Source organism: Centrocercus urophasianus, unplaced genomic scaffold, assembly GCF_019232065.1.
Source record: "Centrocercus urophasianus isolate 14NV4802_14NV808 unplaced genomic scaffold, USGS_Curo_1.0 seq_10, whole genome shotgun sequence".
Classification (NCBI taxonomy): domain Eukaryota; kingdom Metazoa; phylum Chordata; class Aves; order Galliformes; family Phasianidae; genus Centrocercus; species Centrocercus urophasianus.
Window position 1 is genome coordinate 66,497,036 of NW_024884142.1, and position 12,131 is coordinate 66,509,166.

At 39.9% G+C, this 12,131-nt stretch overlaps 1 protein-coding gene across 1 annotated transcript in view; it reads right to left on the bottom strand.

Annotated features, from left to right (window-relative positions):
* Nucleotides 1-12,131, bottom strand: part of ERO1B (endoplasmic reticulum oxidoreductase 1 beta) — a 28,858-nt gene extending 16,727 nt beyond the window's left edge. The window contains exons 1-5 of the mRNA XM_042821959.1: nt 12,036-12,131; nt 7,052-7,171; nt 4,654-4,737; nt 3,483-3,524; nt 126-208 (exon numbers count right to left, since the gene is read on the bottom strand). Coding sequence (XP_042677893.1) covers nt 126-208; nt 3,483-3,524; nt 4,654-4,737; nt 7,052-7,171; nt 12,036-12,131 — 425 coding nt within the window. The remainder of the gene's footprint in view (nt 1-125; nt 209-3,482; nt 3,525-4,653; nt 4,738-7,051; nt 7,172-12,035) is intronic.

Here is a 12,131-nt window from a genome sequence, read left to right on the forward strand (position 1 = left end):
CTGCTCCCTTGCTACTTCATATATATATGTATGTATGTATGTATATTATATGTTATATATACTATTATATAGTATATGTATTATATATGTATATAATTTTTTAATTGCTATAAATCTCAACATACCTTAAGGTACTGTTGACTGCTCCCAGTTTGTTAGCTTGCTCACAGTCTTCCAATTCTTTGGAATTATTTGCAGCTTTTGAATACTGTAAGGAAGGTCATATTTAATATACAAATAAGTTTCCTAAAATTCACTCAAAACGTGACGCGAAACATTTCTAACTCTAGCATTAAACTAGTTAGTATCAGGGAAAAAGCCTTGAATCCTGGAAGTGGCAAGTAGTACTTTGGAATACTTATTTTAATTTTCTTCACTTAATTTTATCAGGTCAATTTTACCCTGTACATTTAACTGCCATAGATTCAGCTAAACATGCCTAAAGGCAGTCATTTGCCACCCACCAGAAACAGTCCAACATCCAGTATTTTCTGAGTAGCAAATACTTCAGAAAGTCTGTCTAGTCCAACTATTTCATGCTGAGCATGGTGTGATACTGCATGGAGTCTTTGGTTTGATCAGATCAGCCAACTCAGCCCCTTGGCCATCCCTAGCCTGCTCACTGCTGGAACAGGGAAGAGGCCAGAATGAAATAAAAGAGGCCTTTCTGCCCTGCAAGCACTGGTCAGCAACAGCTATATTACTGGTATGTTACCCACATAGCTTGAGTCAGGAATCCAAAATACAGTACCATATGTACTGCTATAAAATTAATTATTAGCAGCAAAACCTACTGAACTTCAAAGCAGTGAAAGAGATTAAGAAGTAATTTAGAGGTCACTAGAAGAAAATCCCAAACAACCAATCATTACTCCAGAAAGAACTTCTTGCTCAATTTCTTCAAATTTGCTTGGTGTGGGGGCTTCTCTTCATATCATTCCTACGGATGTTAAATGGAAAAATGCAAACAAGGAATGCATGTCCTAGAATTAAACAGATTCTGCTGATGAAATAAAATATTGAGATGCTGAGGTAAACATTCTACATGTCTAGAGTTGCAAACCTATCCCTACCCTGAAGAGAAAAATATTACTGCCAAGATGATGATCCTGAATGTAAGTTCCCAAACAGAATGAACATTCAAGTCCAAGCCATCCTTCCAGGCTTTGCTGTTCTCCGGTGTTTAACAACAGCTATGCAAGACCATTTATTTGACCTCTGATTAGATCTGGATAAAATACTTGTTTTCGACAAAGCAGGTTCTTGTAAAAAGAAAAGTTTCTGAAAGGAAATAGAAGTGGGCAGAAAGCAAAAACTGAAGTTATGCGCTATAGCCTTGAGGTGCTACATCCTTGCTTCAAAGTTTAATACAGACTGTCATGAGTTCTCCAGTGTTTATGCATTGAGCTCACATGAGCTCATGTGAGCTCAATGTTTAAAAAGGTTTAAGTAGTGGAAGGGCTGCAGGGGTGCCCCTTATGAGCAGAGCCCAGCAGCTGCCCCATTCAGATCAGAGCCAGCTCCAGATGTCTCCAAAAGGGACCTGCAACTGACCAGAGCTGAGTCACGAGTGACACATGGTGCGTAGTACGCCCCTGGGAGAGCAGATTTAAGAAAATAGGGAAAAAGATCTGCACAACAGCAGCTAGGAGAGAAAACTGGGAAAATGCAAGAGTAACGTTCCTGCAGCCACTAAAGTCAGTGCAGGAAGGTAGGAGGTGCCCTAGGCACTGAGTAGAAGTTCTGTGCAGCCCAAGAGAGGCTGACAATGAATGGAGCAGGCTGTCCCCTGCAGCCCATGGGCATCATGCAGAGCAGATCTCCTGAGGACAACCTGTGGAGTAGCCCACAGTGAGCAGGTGGATGTGGCCTGAAGGAAACAGTAAGCCCATGGAGAGCCCCTACAGGAGTAAGCCCCAGACTGGAGCTGCAGCCCACAGAGAAGAGCCCAAAGTGGAGCAGCTCATTCCTGAAGGATGGCACATTGCAGGATGAGACCCATGCTAGAGCAGTTCTTGAAGAACTGCAGCCCATGGGAAGTCTGTGTTAGATCTCTTCATGAAGGACAGCATCCCATAGGAGGAATCTCATGCTGGAACAGGGAAAAGGAGTGAGCAGGAAGGAGTGGTAATGACAATGTATTTACCAACTGCCCCATTCCTCCTTCCCATACACGGATTGAGGTGGAGGAAGTAGAAGCTGGGTGGAAGGAAAGTTTGCTTCTGTTATTCACTGCTTGACTCTATTACTACTGTCAATAACCTAACCTTCCCAAAGTACAGTTTCACCACTAATGGTAATTGGCTGGTGAATGATTTTTTCTGTCCTTATCTAAACTCATGGGTTTCATTTTTTTTTTCCTTAATATTATCTCCTCCAGGCCTTCTGAGGAGAAGGAGCATGACAGCAGCACAGTACTCAACTACCTACCAGTAGTAAGACACATAGTCCAAGACGTTTCCACTACTCCAATCAGGCAAGCTTGCAGAAAGTGAAGCTATTTTTGTGCCTCTCTAGCACCATTTCAATAAGCTTATATTGGTGCCAAGAATTTTAAAGATGCCATCTACTGCTAACTGTGCTTCTCTCTGTGGGAAACTGGCCTTCATGGCTAGATGACCTTCTAAAGGCAAAGCTGTTCTTTGTGCAATTAATCAACAAAAACAAACAAAAAAAGCCTTGAATAAGGCTAGAAGTTTACAAGCTATGCTCAGGTGAGATAAGTAGTAACTTTGGCCAGCTGGGGAGGATGTAGATAAAGATAGGAACAAGTGTGAATTTACACACAGCCATGGCACTCAACAGTAAGAGCTCTCATTTGGGCCCTGTGGATACTTTTACCCAACTGATTGCTAAAACCCTTGTTCTTGGGCACTGTGTTACGGATTTGAGCATGGAGAAGAGTTACTTGTCATCCTGCTCTCACCTCTTTCTAGGCGTATTACACCTTACCTCCCTGGCTTTGCTAAGATCACTTAGTGATCTAAGAAGGTTGGCTCGGACACAAGCAAGCAAAAGCCAACAGCACAAATTGACCACTTAAGTGGTCAATGAACTCAAGATCAGACAAGTCAAAACCACACAACTGTTCTTTCTTTTTTTTTTTTAATATATATAACACACTACTAGGTTGTGTTTATATATGCACTGCTACTCATCTCAGCCTAAGCTTTATAGAAGGTGACCTGTACTCAAGGTACAAAGAACTTTACATCAGGCATTTTGTGGTGGTGTTCCAATGTCTCTGGTCATTCGTGATTCAGTCTGTACCAACTCTCAAGCTATTGAAGTCTCAGAATGATGCAATGCTACCAGCTACATCAGGAGCACTCTAATTCACAGAAGTACAAAGCAGCATACAGGAATTGATGTTAACAACTGCATCACTGCTGAGACTAAAGATCCACAATAAAAAGCCATACATCTACTGTAATGTTAAGATTACAAGTCAGAAGAAGCTTAGAAAATAACTGACTACTTACTTTATTAGAGCTCCCAGCTTTAATTCCAACAGGTATTTTGCTCTAAAAAAAAAAAATTCTTTTTTTTAAACACTACACACAGACATTAATATACTTGATTAAAGTCTAGCAACTAAATATCATTCTACACAGAATGATTAGCTAGCTTCTTTGCTTTCCCAACACATTATATTTAAAAGTGCTACATCTTAGACCTAATTATTTGTACCAGTAATTAAATAACTCTAAGAACTTCAACTACTGATTACATTTTTTCTTTTGAAACAAAGTATTTTTGTCACCTTTTTGTTTAAACTTAAGTTCATTAATAGAAACTAAAATTAAGTGCTCATTCTCCCAGTCCCCTACTCACAAAATTATATCAGAAACCTTCAGATTTAGACTTAGATTAACCTTTGCTTAGCCTAACAGTGTACAGAACATCTTTCCAATATCAAAAGCAAAGAAGTTTTAAACCATTTTTTTTTTTAATTTGATTTTCCTATTCTTCTGCTTTTTAGTACATAAAGGTAAATTTTAGCAGAAGATTAAAACGCAGAAAAATATATTAAATTAGTGGAAGTTAAGGGATTTTTTTTTTTAAAGTTACTTCTGTAACTATCTGTGTAATCAATGAATATATAGATGTTATAATTAAGAAACACACAGGAAAGTAAGGCTAACAGGTAATCACGCTAAAGAAGAATGGATGGAAAGCTTACCCTTGTCCTGGGCTCACTGAGAGAACTCCAAGGGAAATGATCTCCAGAAGAGATCTTTCCCCAATCGCAGTCAGCTCTTAAATGAGGTCCAGGAGAGGTGGAGCCAGGCCCCACCCCTTCCAGTAGCACAGGAGAATTGCCTTCACCTGTGCTCCCAGGGCTGACTCACTGCTTGCCTCAGGTGATCAATCAGAGGTTGAGGCCATGATTCAGCAGTTCCCATACACTATCATACTATTATTTTACATTATATAACCATTTACTAGAGAAAATGATATGGCATAACTAGATATGAGATTTGAAAAAAAAAAAAAAAAAAGTCATTTCAACTTATTGAAGCTAAAAAAGCAAGGTATTACAACAGACTTCATTTTTACTATAGTGGAAAAGTACAATGGATAGACTTAGTGAAATTAAACAAGCTGTTCAGTCAAACAACCTTTCCCTACCATATATTATCTGATGCATACCTCAGGACAAGGCTCGACATGACAGTCTTTGATAGAACAATGGCCATCATCAGCCCAGAATGGGCATGGTCTCTTTAGATTCACCTAAACATACGAAAACAAAAGGTTATAATCAATACTGTTAAGGCAATGTAAAGAAAAAAACCAAAAAACTCCCAGTATCAGGAAATCATTTCAAATTAAATAAGAGGATAAAAAGAAGAGGGTTAAATTTATTACTTCAAAGCATATGGTGTGTATGTGTGTATACACACACGTATGTATTTAAGCAATCTATTAGTACACAAGCTCAAGCTCACTACACACTGAAGTTTCTAATGGTAATAGTCTCAACAGGTTAAAAAAAAATATTATATAGAAGTTCCAATTAAATCTCTCACCATTAATATTACACCAGAACAGTAAATAACTACTAAAAGGAAAAGAAATCAGAGAAATACAGCTATAAAATAGTCATACTTAATCAGTTGTATTAGCACTAACAGATCAAGGAAATACATCTCATGGAAGGCAGCCAGACGTTTACTGGTACAAATTAAGTGTTTGGATGATTTCGGATTTCAAGCAGTAAAAACAGATTCATTACCACACTTCATAATTGTCAAGGAAGAATGAGTATCAAAATACTAACAGTCTCAAATCAAAAAGCTGATGTTGCTTAAGGGTAAATAATGAAGAGAAACCACTTCAGAAACATTACCAGCAAAACTTGTCATGTTTTCTCATCAATGCTCTGATTTTTCAACAAATGGCACAATGAAGTCAGAGCACCACAAGTATTTGTCTCTGCTACGCAACAAGATGCTCAAACACTTGCTACAACATTTCAACTGGATTGTCAGTAGGGAAGTCAGTTAAAGGGGAAAAAAAAAAAAAAAAAAAAAAAAATCAGTATTCTTTTGCATTAGCATTATACAGATCAGTAAGCATAGTGATGGAACACTTCAACATCACCACTCCCACACCAGAGACTACAAGATTTCATGCACCATGAACTACAAACATTGCAGAACTACACCACCTTGGTAAACTAAAATTACAAATAAAATGAAGTAGCTATCACTATTTTTTGGGCAAAAATAAAATGAGCTCTACAACTTTCAAAGTAAAAAAAATAATAATATTGTTTTTGTTTTCCTTCAGCAGAAAATTGTAGGCATTAATGACTATATACTTGAGTTTACAAACGGTATTGCTTACAACATCAAAACTATATGAAAGATGAGGTGGTATTACACACACAGGAAGTATGATCTGCAGAACTGCTGAAATTAAAGTAAGCCCTGCATTTGCAAGATGAAATTACTGTTGCTGAGTTTTATACAGTCTTGTGGATATGTTAGGGCTCATCTTCAAATATTTTGGTTTGTATCTTCCTCTTGCCTTTGGAGAACCTTATTACCACTTCCACTAAGAGATGCTATTTTCACTGAAGTTGCAAATATCTTATTTCCCCTGAAAGCTGTATCACGTAGCAGTAAGAAATTCAAGGTGAAGCTACACTTTATTACTTACTCCGATTACAAAGGGAAGATCCTAGAACTTCTCCTTTCCTCACGCTCATAACCCCATCTTACATTCAACTCCTGCCTGATTCTACATCAACAACTTGCTACATACTGAAAAACAAGCAGACAAAATAACATTCTGAAGAATCTACCAGGTTAAAGAGAACCACTGGTGTAACACACTGTAGGACAAGGCCAAGATCCAAAAGCAAAGAAGGAGCAGGGATGGCCTAGCCAGGGCTAAAGGACTGGAACCCCCTTATGCCAGCAGTTGGTAACCATGTGATTAGCTCAGTAAAATAATCTAACTTCATTTTTAAGCTCAGCAAACCAGAAACTAAGAGTATCACTCTTCAAAATCTTATGCTGCTCATCCAGTTTTAACAGTGACCAAAACCAGTGCTTAAAGACATAGGAGAGTGCTACCACTCTACTTGAAAATTAATATTTGTAGGTTTTTTTTTTTCCAAAGAAATAAAGTCTTCCCAGCTGGCAAACACTAAAATCACAAGTAGGATGGCAGCTGATTAAGAAAAGGAAATCGTTGCAATGTTTCAACTTTAAATTACCCACATTACTTAGAAGACAAGTGCTGTACAATGCTAACAAACAATCCTCTTTCACACGCAGCAGCACAAAGATATTATCTTCAAAAATACCACTTATTGACTGAATGAAAGAAGTCATCATCTACTGTCACTGACTCCAGGAGTAATACAGCTGACACCTAAGACCTCTTACAAGCATAGCTGACAACCTGCTACAACCAAATTAAAGATCTGTGGGTTTCTAAAAGACAACACAATACAACTAATCTGGACCTGTAGTCCTCCCTGTATTTTACAGATTTTATTCAAATTGTTCAGGAAAAAAGTTCATTCTAATCATACCTTGTAATATCTGAAGTAATCACGTTCTTGTAGTTTCTGTATTTTGGGGAAGATCTTGAAAGTGTTGAAGTCATCAATGCTTTCTATGTCACACAAACAATCATCCAGGACACCTGTGAGCTATTAAAAGAACACATGTGATTGATTTTTTAATCAAGAAATGTTAACTACAGAAAAACAACTAAAAATATGGCAGTCAAAACATACTAGTGAAATGCAGTTCCACAGCAAATACTCTCTCATTATTGAAACAGTATATAACATTTCACAGTTTTGAGTGAAATAACAAATCACTTTTTAGTTTAAGCCCACTTCCAAATGCAAAGCTGAATCAATGTCTGTCAGACTTTTTCAGAACTGAAATTCATTCTTAGTTTCAACACATAGAACCTTCTATGTAATGAGCAAGCTATGAATGCACATTATATTAGCACATCAGAACCTCATATCAAATATTTTCCTCTTAAACATTTATTCATTGGATTTCCTGAAAAAAATAAAAATAAAAAAATAACAACAGTGTATAATTAGCTTTTAAGTACAAAAAATATTCAGTTTCTTTAACGGTATGGGTAAAGAGGGGAGAGAATAAGTACTTTTGTGCCCAAGAAGTTAGTAACCTCAACTAAATTGTACAAATATTAGGAAAACCAGGTACAGTCACCTACACTGTATGGCTGTAAACCTATAGTGAAATTAAACCTCAATTTCCCAGGACACATCACTCTTCTTGTGCTAGAACAGGAAGGTGCTGAATTAGCCTAAGACTGTCTTTGTGGTAAGAGCTGCACACAGTGCAGAGTCAGCACTGCCAGCACAGGGCAGATAATCTACAAAGTTGTTTGGCTTTAAGCTACCGCAACAATTTTCCTAAGACACCAACAGTGTCCTAACCAAAAGACAAACAGTGAAAATGTGATTCTATGTATATTTGTATAACAAGCTTCCTTATATCCAAACCAAATACTTCTAAGCACAGCTTCTCAAACAAATATAAACATTCTTGAAAAGACTTTCAAACTTATGTTTGAAGGCTTCAGTGTATAAATAAACAAATGGAATCAAGCACTGCTAACTACAATTCAGCCATACATGGAATTCATTAACATAAATGATAGCTTACAAAGGAACTAAAACAGGTAAGCCTGGCACATTTCGTATTTTACATGGGCTTAGACCATCTGACTAAGAAAAGGTTACATATAGAAGGAGAATTTTTTTCTCCATAGATTTCACAACTAAGTTATGAAAGCATCCATTTCATGCATGGTAAATCACTCTGCTACTCTATAACAAAGATGCTGTTATATAACCAAGCTTAATAGAAGAAAAGTGTCTAGAAACTACGTTGCATGCTTCTGCTCTTATGATGCATAAAGAAAGCCTGGAAAGTGGATTCCCCACCACGCAGAGACACTGAAGTAATGCTATGGCAATAAAGCATTTTAGTAGGTAATTCACCTTCTGCACTCTTACTTCCTGACACACTAAACAGACTGTCACAGTTCTGCAGAATTTGTAGAACCACACAACGGCTTGGGTTGGAGAGGGCCTTAAAGCCCATCCAACTCCCCACGGTGGGCAGGGCTGCCACCCAGCAACCCAGCTGCCCAGGGCCCCATCCAACCCAGCCTTGGGCACCTCAGGGATGCGGCACCACTTCTCCGGGCAGCTGTGCCAGGACCTCACCACATCATGAGTAAATAATTTCTTCCTGATGTCTAATCTAGATCTTCCCTCTTTCAGTCTAAAGCAATTCCCCCTCACCCTATCACTAACAGGCCACGTAAAAAATCAGTCTCCTCCTTGTTTACATGCTCCCTTCAGGTACTGGAAGGCCACAGCTAAGTCTCCGCAGAGCCTTCTCTTCTCCACGCTGAAGAAGCAGAGCCTCCTCACCTGTTTTCAAAGGAGTGCTCCGGCCCTCTGGTCACCGCTTACAGTGTTGTAGCAACAGTCATTTAAAAGAAGCAACTTCACCCAAAATCTTATTCTCACCTTCCTTAACATTATTGAATTTCAAGCCTGGGCAAACAGATTGGAAAGACTACGTTCACTCACATGATTTTCAAAAAACCTCACAGCCCACATGACTACTGACTAGGAAGGCAAAAACTATTATTGATCCTTATAGAAATCAAACCTCCATGTATTTCAATTTACAATTGCATTACAGAAACATTTGTCATATTGGTCACACACGCATAAAATAGATGTGCTATCTTTACACATCCTTACTACAAAACAAACAGCAGTGCACTTTACTAGAGTAAAAAAGCCAAAGACAACTGAACACTTTACTCAAACATGATACAACTATACTAACAGGAAACATGGAGAACAATCCATGATGAAAGCAGAGTGAGGATAAGCTGAGAAATTTTCTTTCGACTTGAAAGATGTAGAGCAGGAAATTATTTTGGTGACCACCTCTCACTGCTTCATTGCTTACGAAAATATTTATATCATCCATGCAAAACTCAGTGTTTTTTCAGGTGCAAGTGTTCCAAATAAAGCCGTGGCCTTATAGACAGTGTCAAACACAAACGGAAATAAAAGCCACAGTCCTTTTATTTAAGTAAGATGGCAATCTAAGTGAAGTTACGCCTTTGCCAGATACCTCTGATAACATTTTGATTCTAAGAACACCTTTTAAAACGCAGCAGGTTACTCAGAAGATTATGAAGTGCCACAAATAATCAGGTCCCTCATCTAGAACAGTTCCAAGAAATTCTTCAGAGAAAAATTAATTCAAAGTACCGAGAAAAAGCAAGTGAAACTCTCAGTTTCTCATAACTTTTAACTGTAACTGTTGGCTTCCTGCATACATAAAACAGGAAAATCAGTGTTTCCTTGGAAGGAGTGCTCTAAAATTAAACTATGCTACATTTGTAGCAAAACAGAATTTATAAAGTCATTTGACAGCACGTGTGAAAAGCCAACACTACACATCAGTGGAGTCAGTTCATTTGCATGCTAACACAGCAGCAACACAGACTTCAATTGCCCCAGTCTGGGCTTTTTTATTAGCACAGCTGTACTTGCTTAATGACAGAACACTAAGGAAATGTAGAAAATGGTTTCATTCCTCTTAGCACCTGTATTTCCCAGCGAGCTCTTGTTCAAAGTGAAGATATGGAAATAAGAGCAACATATTACACAGTTAAACCTACATAAGGTACAGCCTACTCCACTATTCACACAGCTGGCATTTTGCCTTTTTAAACTATGCTATACCAGTTAACTTGCCCCACAAAAACACAGCAAAACCGAGGTCAGTTAAGTTACCACAGTGTTTATTACAATGGCTAAGCATCAAGCTTACATTTAAACTGTAATTGTTGATTACTTTGAACTCTGTGATAAACTCTAGAAGTGGTAGCTTAATAGAATATGTGAGAGAAGTCAGACAGATGGGATTCTATTCCTTTCTTTCCAACGCTCTTATCAAAGTATTTCCACACATTGTTAAAGCTATTTTAGTTTTTGTAGAGATATCAGAGCTGCATTGGAAATGTCAAGTTTATCCAAGATAAATCAGCCTTTCACAAGAAAAGGTCAATGTCCAACCTGGCATCAATTTTGCCTTAAGAAATCTGTAAAGCAAGTAGTATTTGGCACATCAACACAATGGAACAAACGAACAAATGCAAATACTAACAAGCAGCATTTTCCTACAAATAACCTTATTAGCGTTATCAGGTTGCTGTACTTTAATTGCTTCAACAAACAGAAGCCCACTTGGGACACTCTGTTTTCTTTCTTAATATTTTATTTGCCATAGCTACAGAGCAAGAGAAAGGCTATGGGTAACATGACTCCAAGAGCTAATGGCTGGCTTATCTTTCCTGGTGCAAGTCAAACTCTTGCTGTTTAAACTGAGTACAATAAGCTAACAGTTCTGCAAAATAACAAAAGCTAATCTCTCTGCCAAGTACAATAAAGTCATGACATTTTGTTAATGCCTTCATTAAGAATCACAATTACATTAGTATCTAGTCACACTAAGATAAGTACTAAATAAAGGCTTCATTTTAATCTCAGAAAACATCAACGCGCAAAAAGCAGAAAAACAGAGGGGGGCAGTGAGGTTGGGGACAGGTTCTGCATCAGAGGGCTGTGGGCATAGAACAGGCTGCCGGGGGCAGTGGGCACAGCCCCGAGTGCTGGAGTTCAGGGAACATTCTTACATCCCGCTCTGACACATGGTCTGATTTTCTGGGTGCTGTGAGGAGCCAGAAATTGGATTAGACGATCTTATAGGTCTCTTTCAACTCAGAATATTCTATGATTCTGCACACAGAAAAACTGCAGTCAAAGCTAGACTAGTCAAAGCTAGACTAGTCACTGCCTGGGGTGGCCACTCACAATACAGCACATCACACAAAAATTTAGAAAGTAATAACAATAATAATCAAGGACAGAAGAGACACGCTGCTCCACGCGCTCACTACTCGCAGGAGCTCCATACGAGCACAGGGCAATACGTTTGGCCAAGCTGATGCCCTCCGCTACTCGACACCAGCTGTTACTCAGCCGCAACCGCACCGATGAACGACGGAACTCCGCGCAACAACGCCGACCTTTCGGCACGCAGCTTACAGAGAGAGGGGACGCTCATCCTCCCGCGGGCTGACACAAATACAAACCGAGCGCGGGCACCGACACGCCACACGGCCGCTCACCGACTCCACCAGCACTCCCGCGTTGTCGCCCCACTGCTACGGGCTCTGCACATCGCCCACGGCCGCGGCGAGCTCCGCGCCCAGCGGACCGTTACACGCGAGTGCCGCTGCCGGGCCCCGGAGCGACCGCCTGAGAGCGGCCCCACGCTCCAGAGGCGCCCGCCGCCGGGCCCGGGCTGCAGCACGGCGCCGGCTAGGAGGACGCGGGCTACGGATTGAGGCCCGGCTTTTGCAGCCCGCCGGCCATCAGCCGGCACCGCGTCCCCGCTCCGCTCTCCGCTCCCGCCGCATCTCCCCACCTGGGCTTCCGCGGCCAGGATAGAGCCCAGGACCGCCAACAGCCGCGTCGCCCACCGTGCCGGCGCCACTGTGCTCCGGCCGCCGCCGCCGCTCAT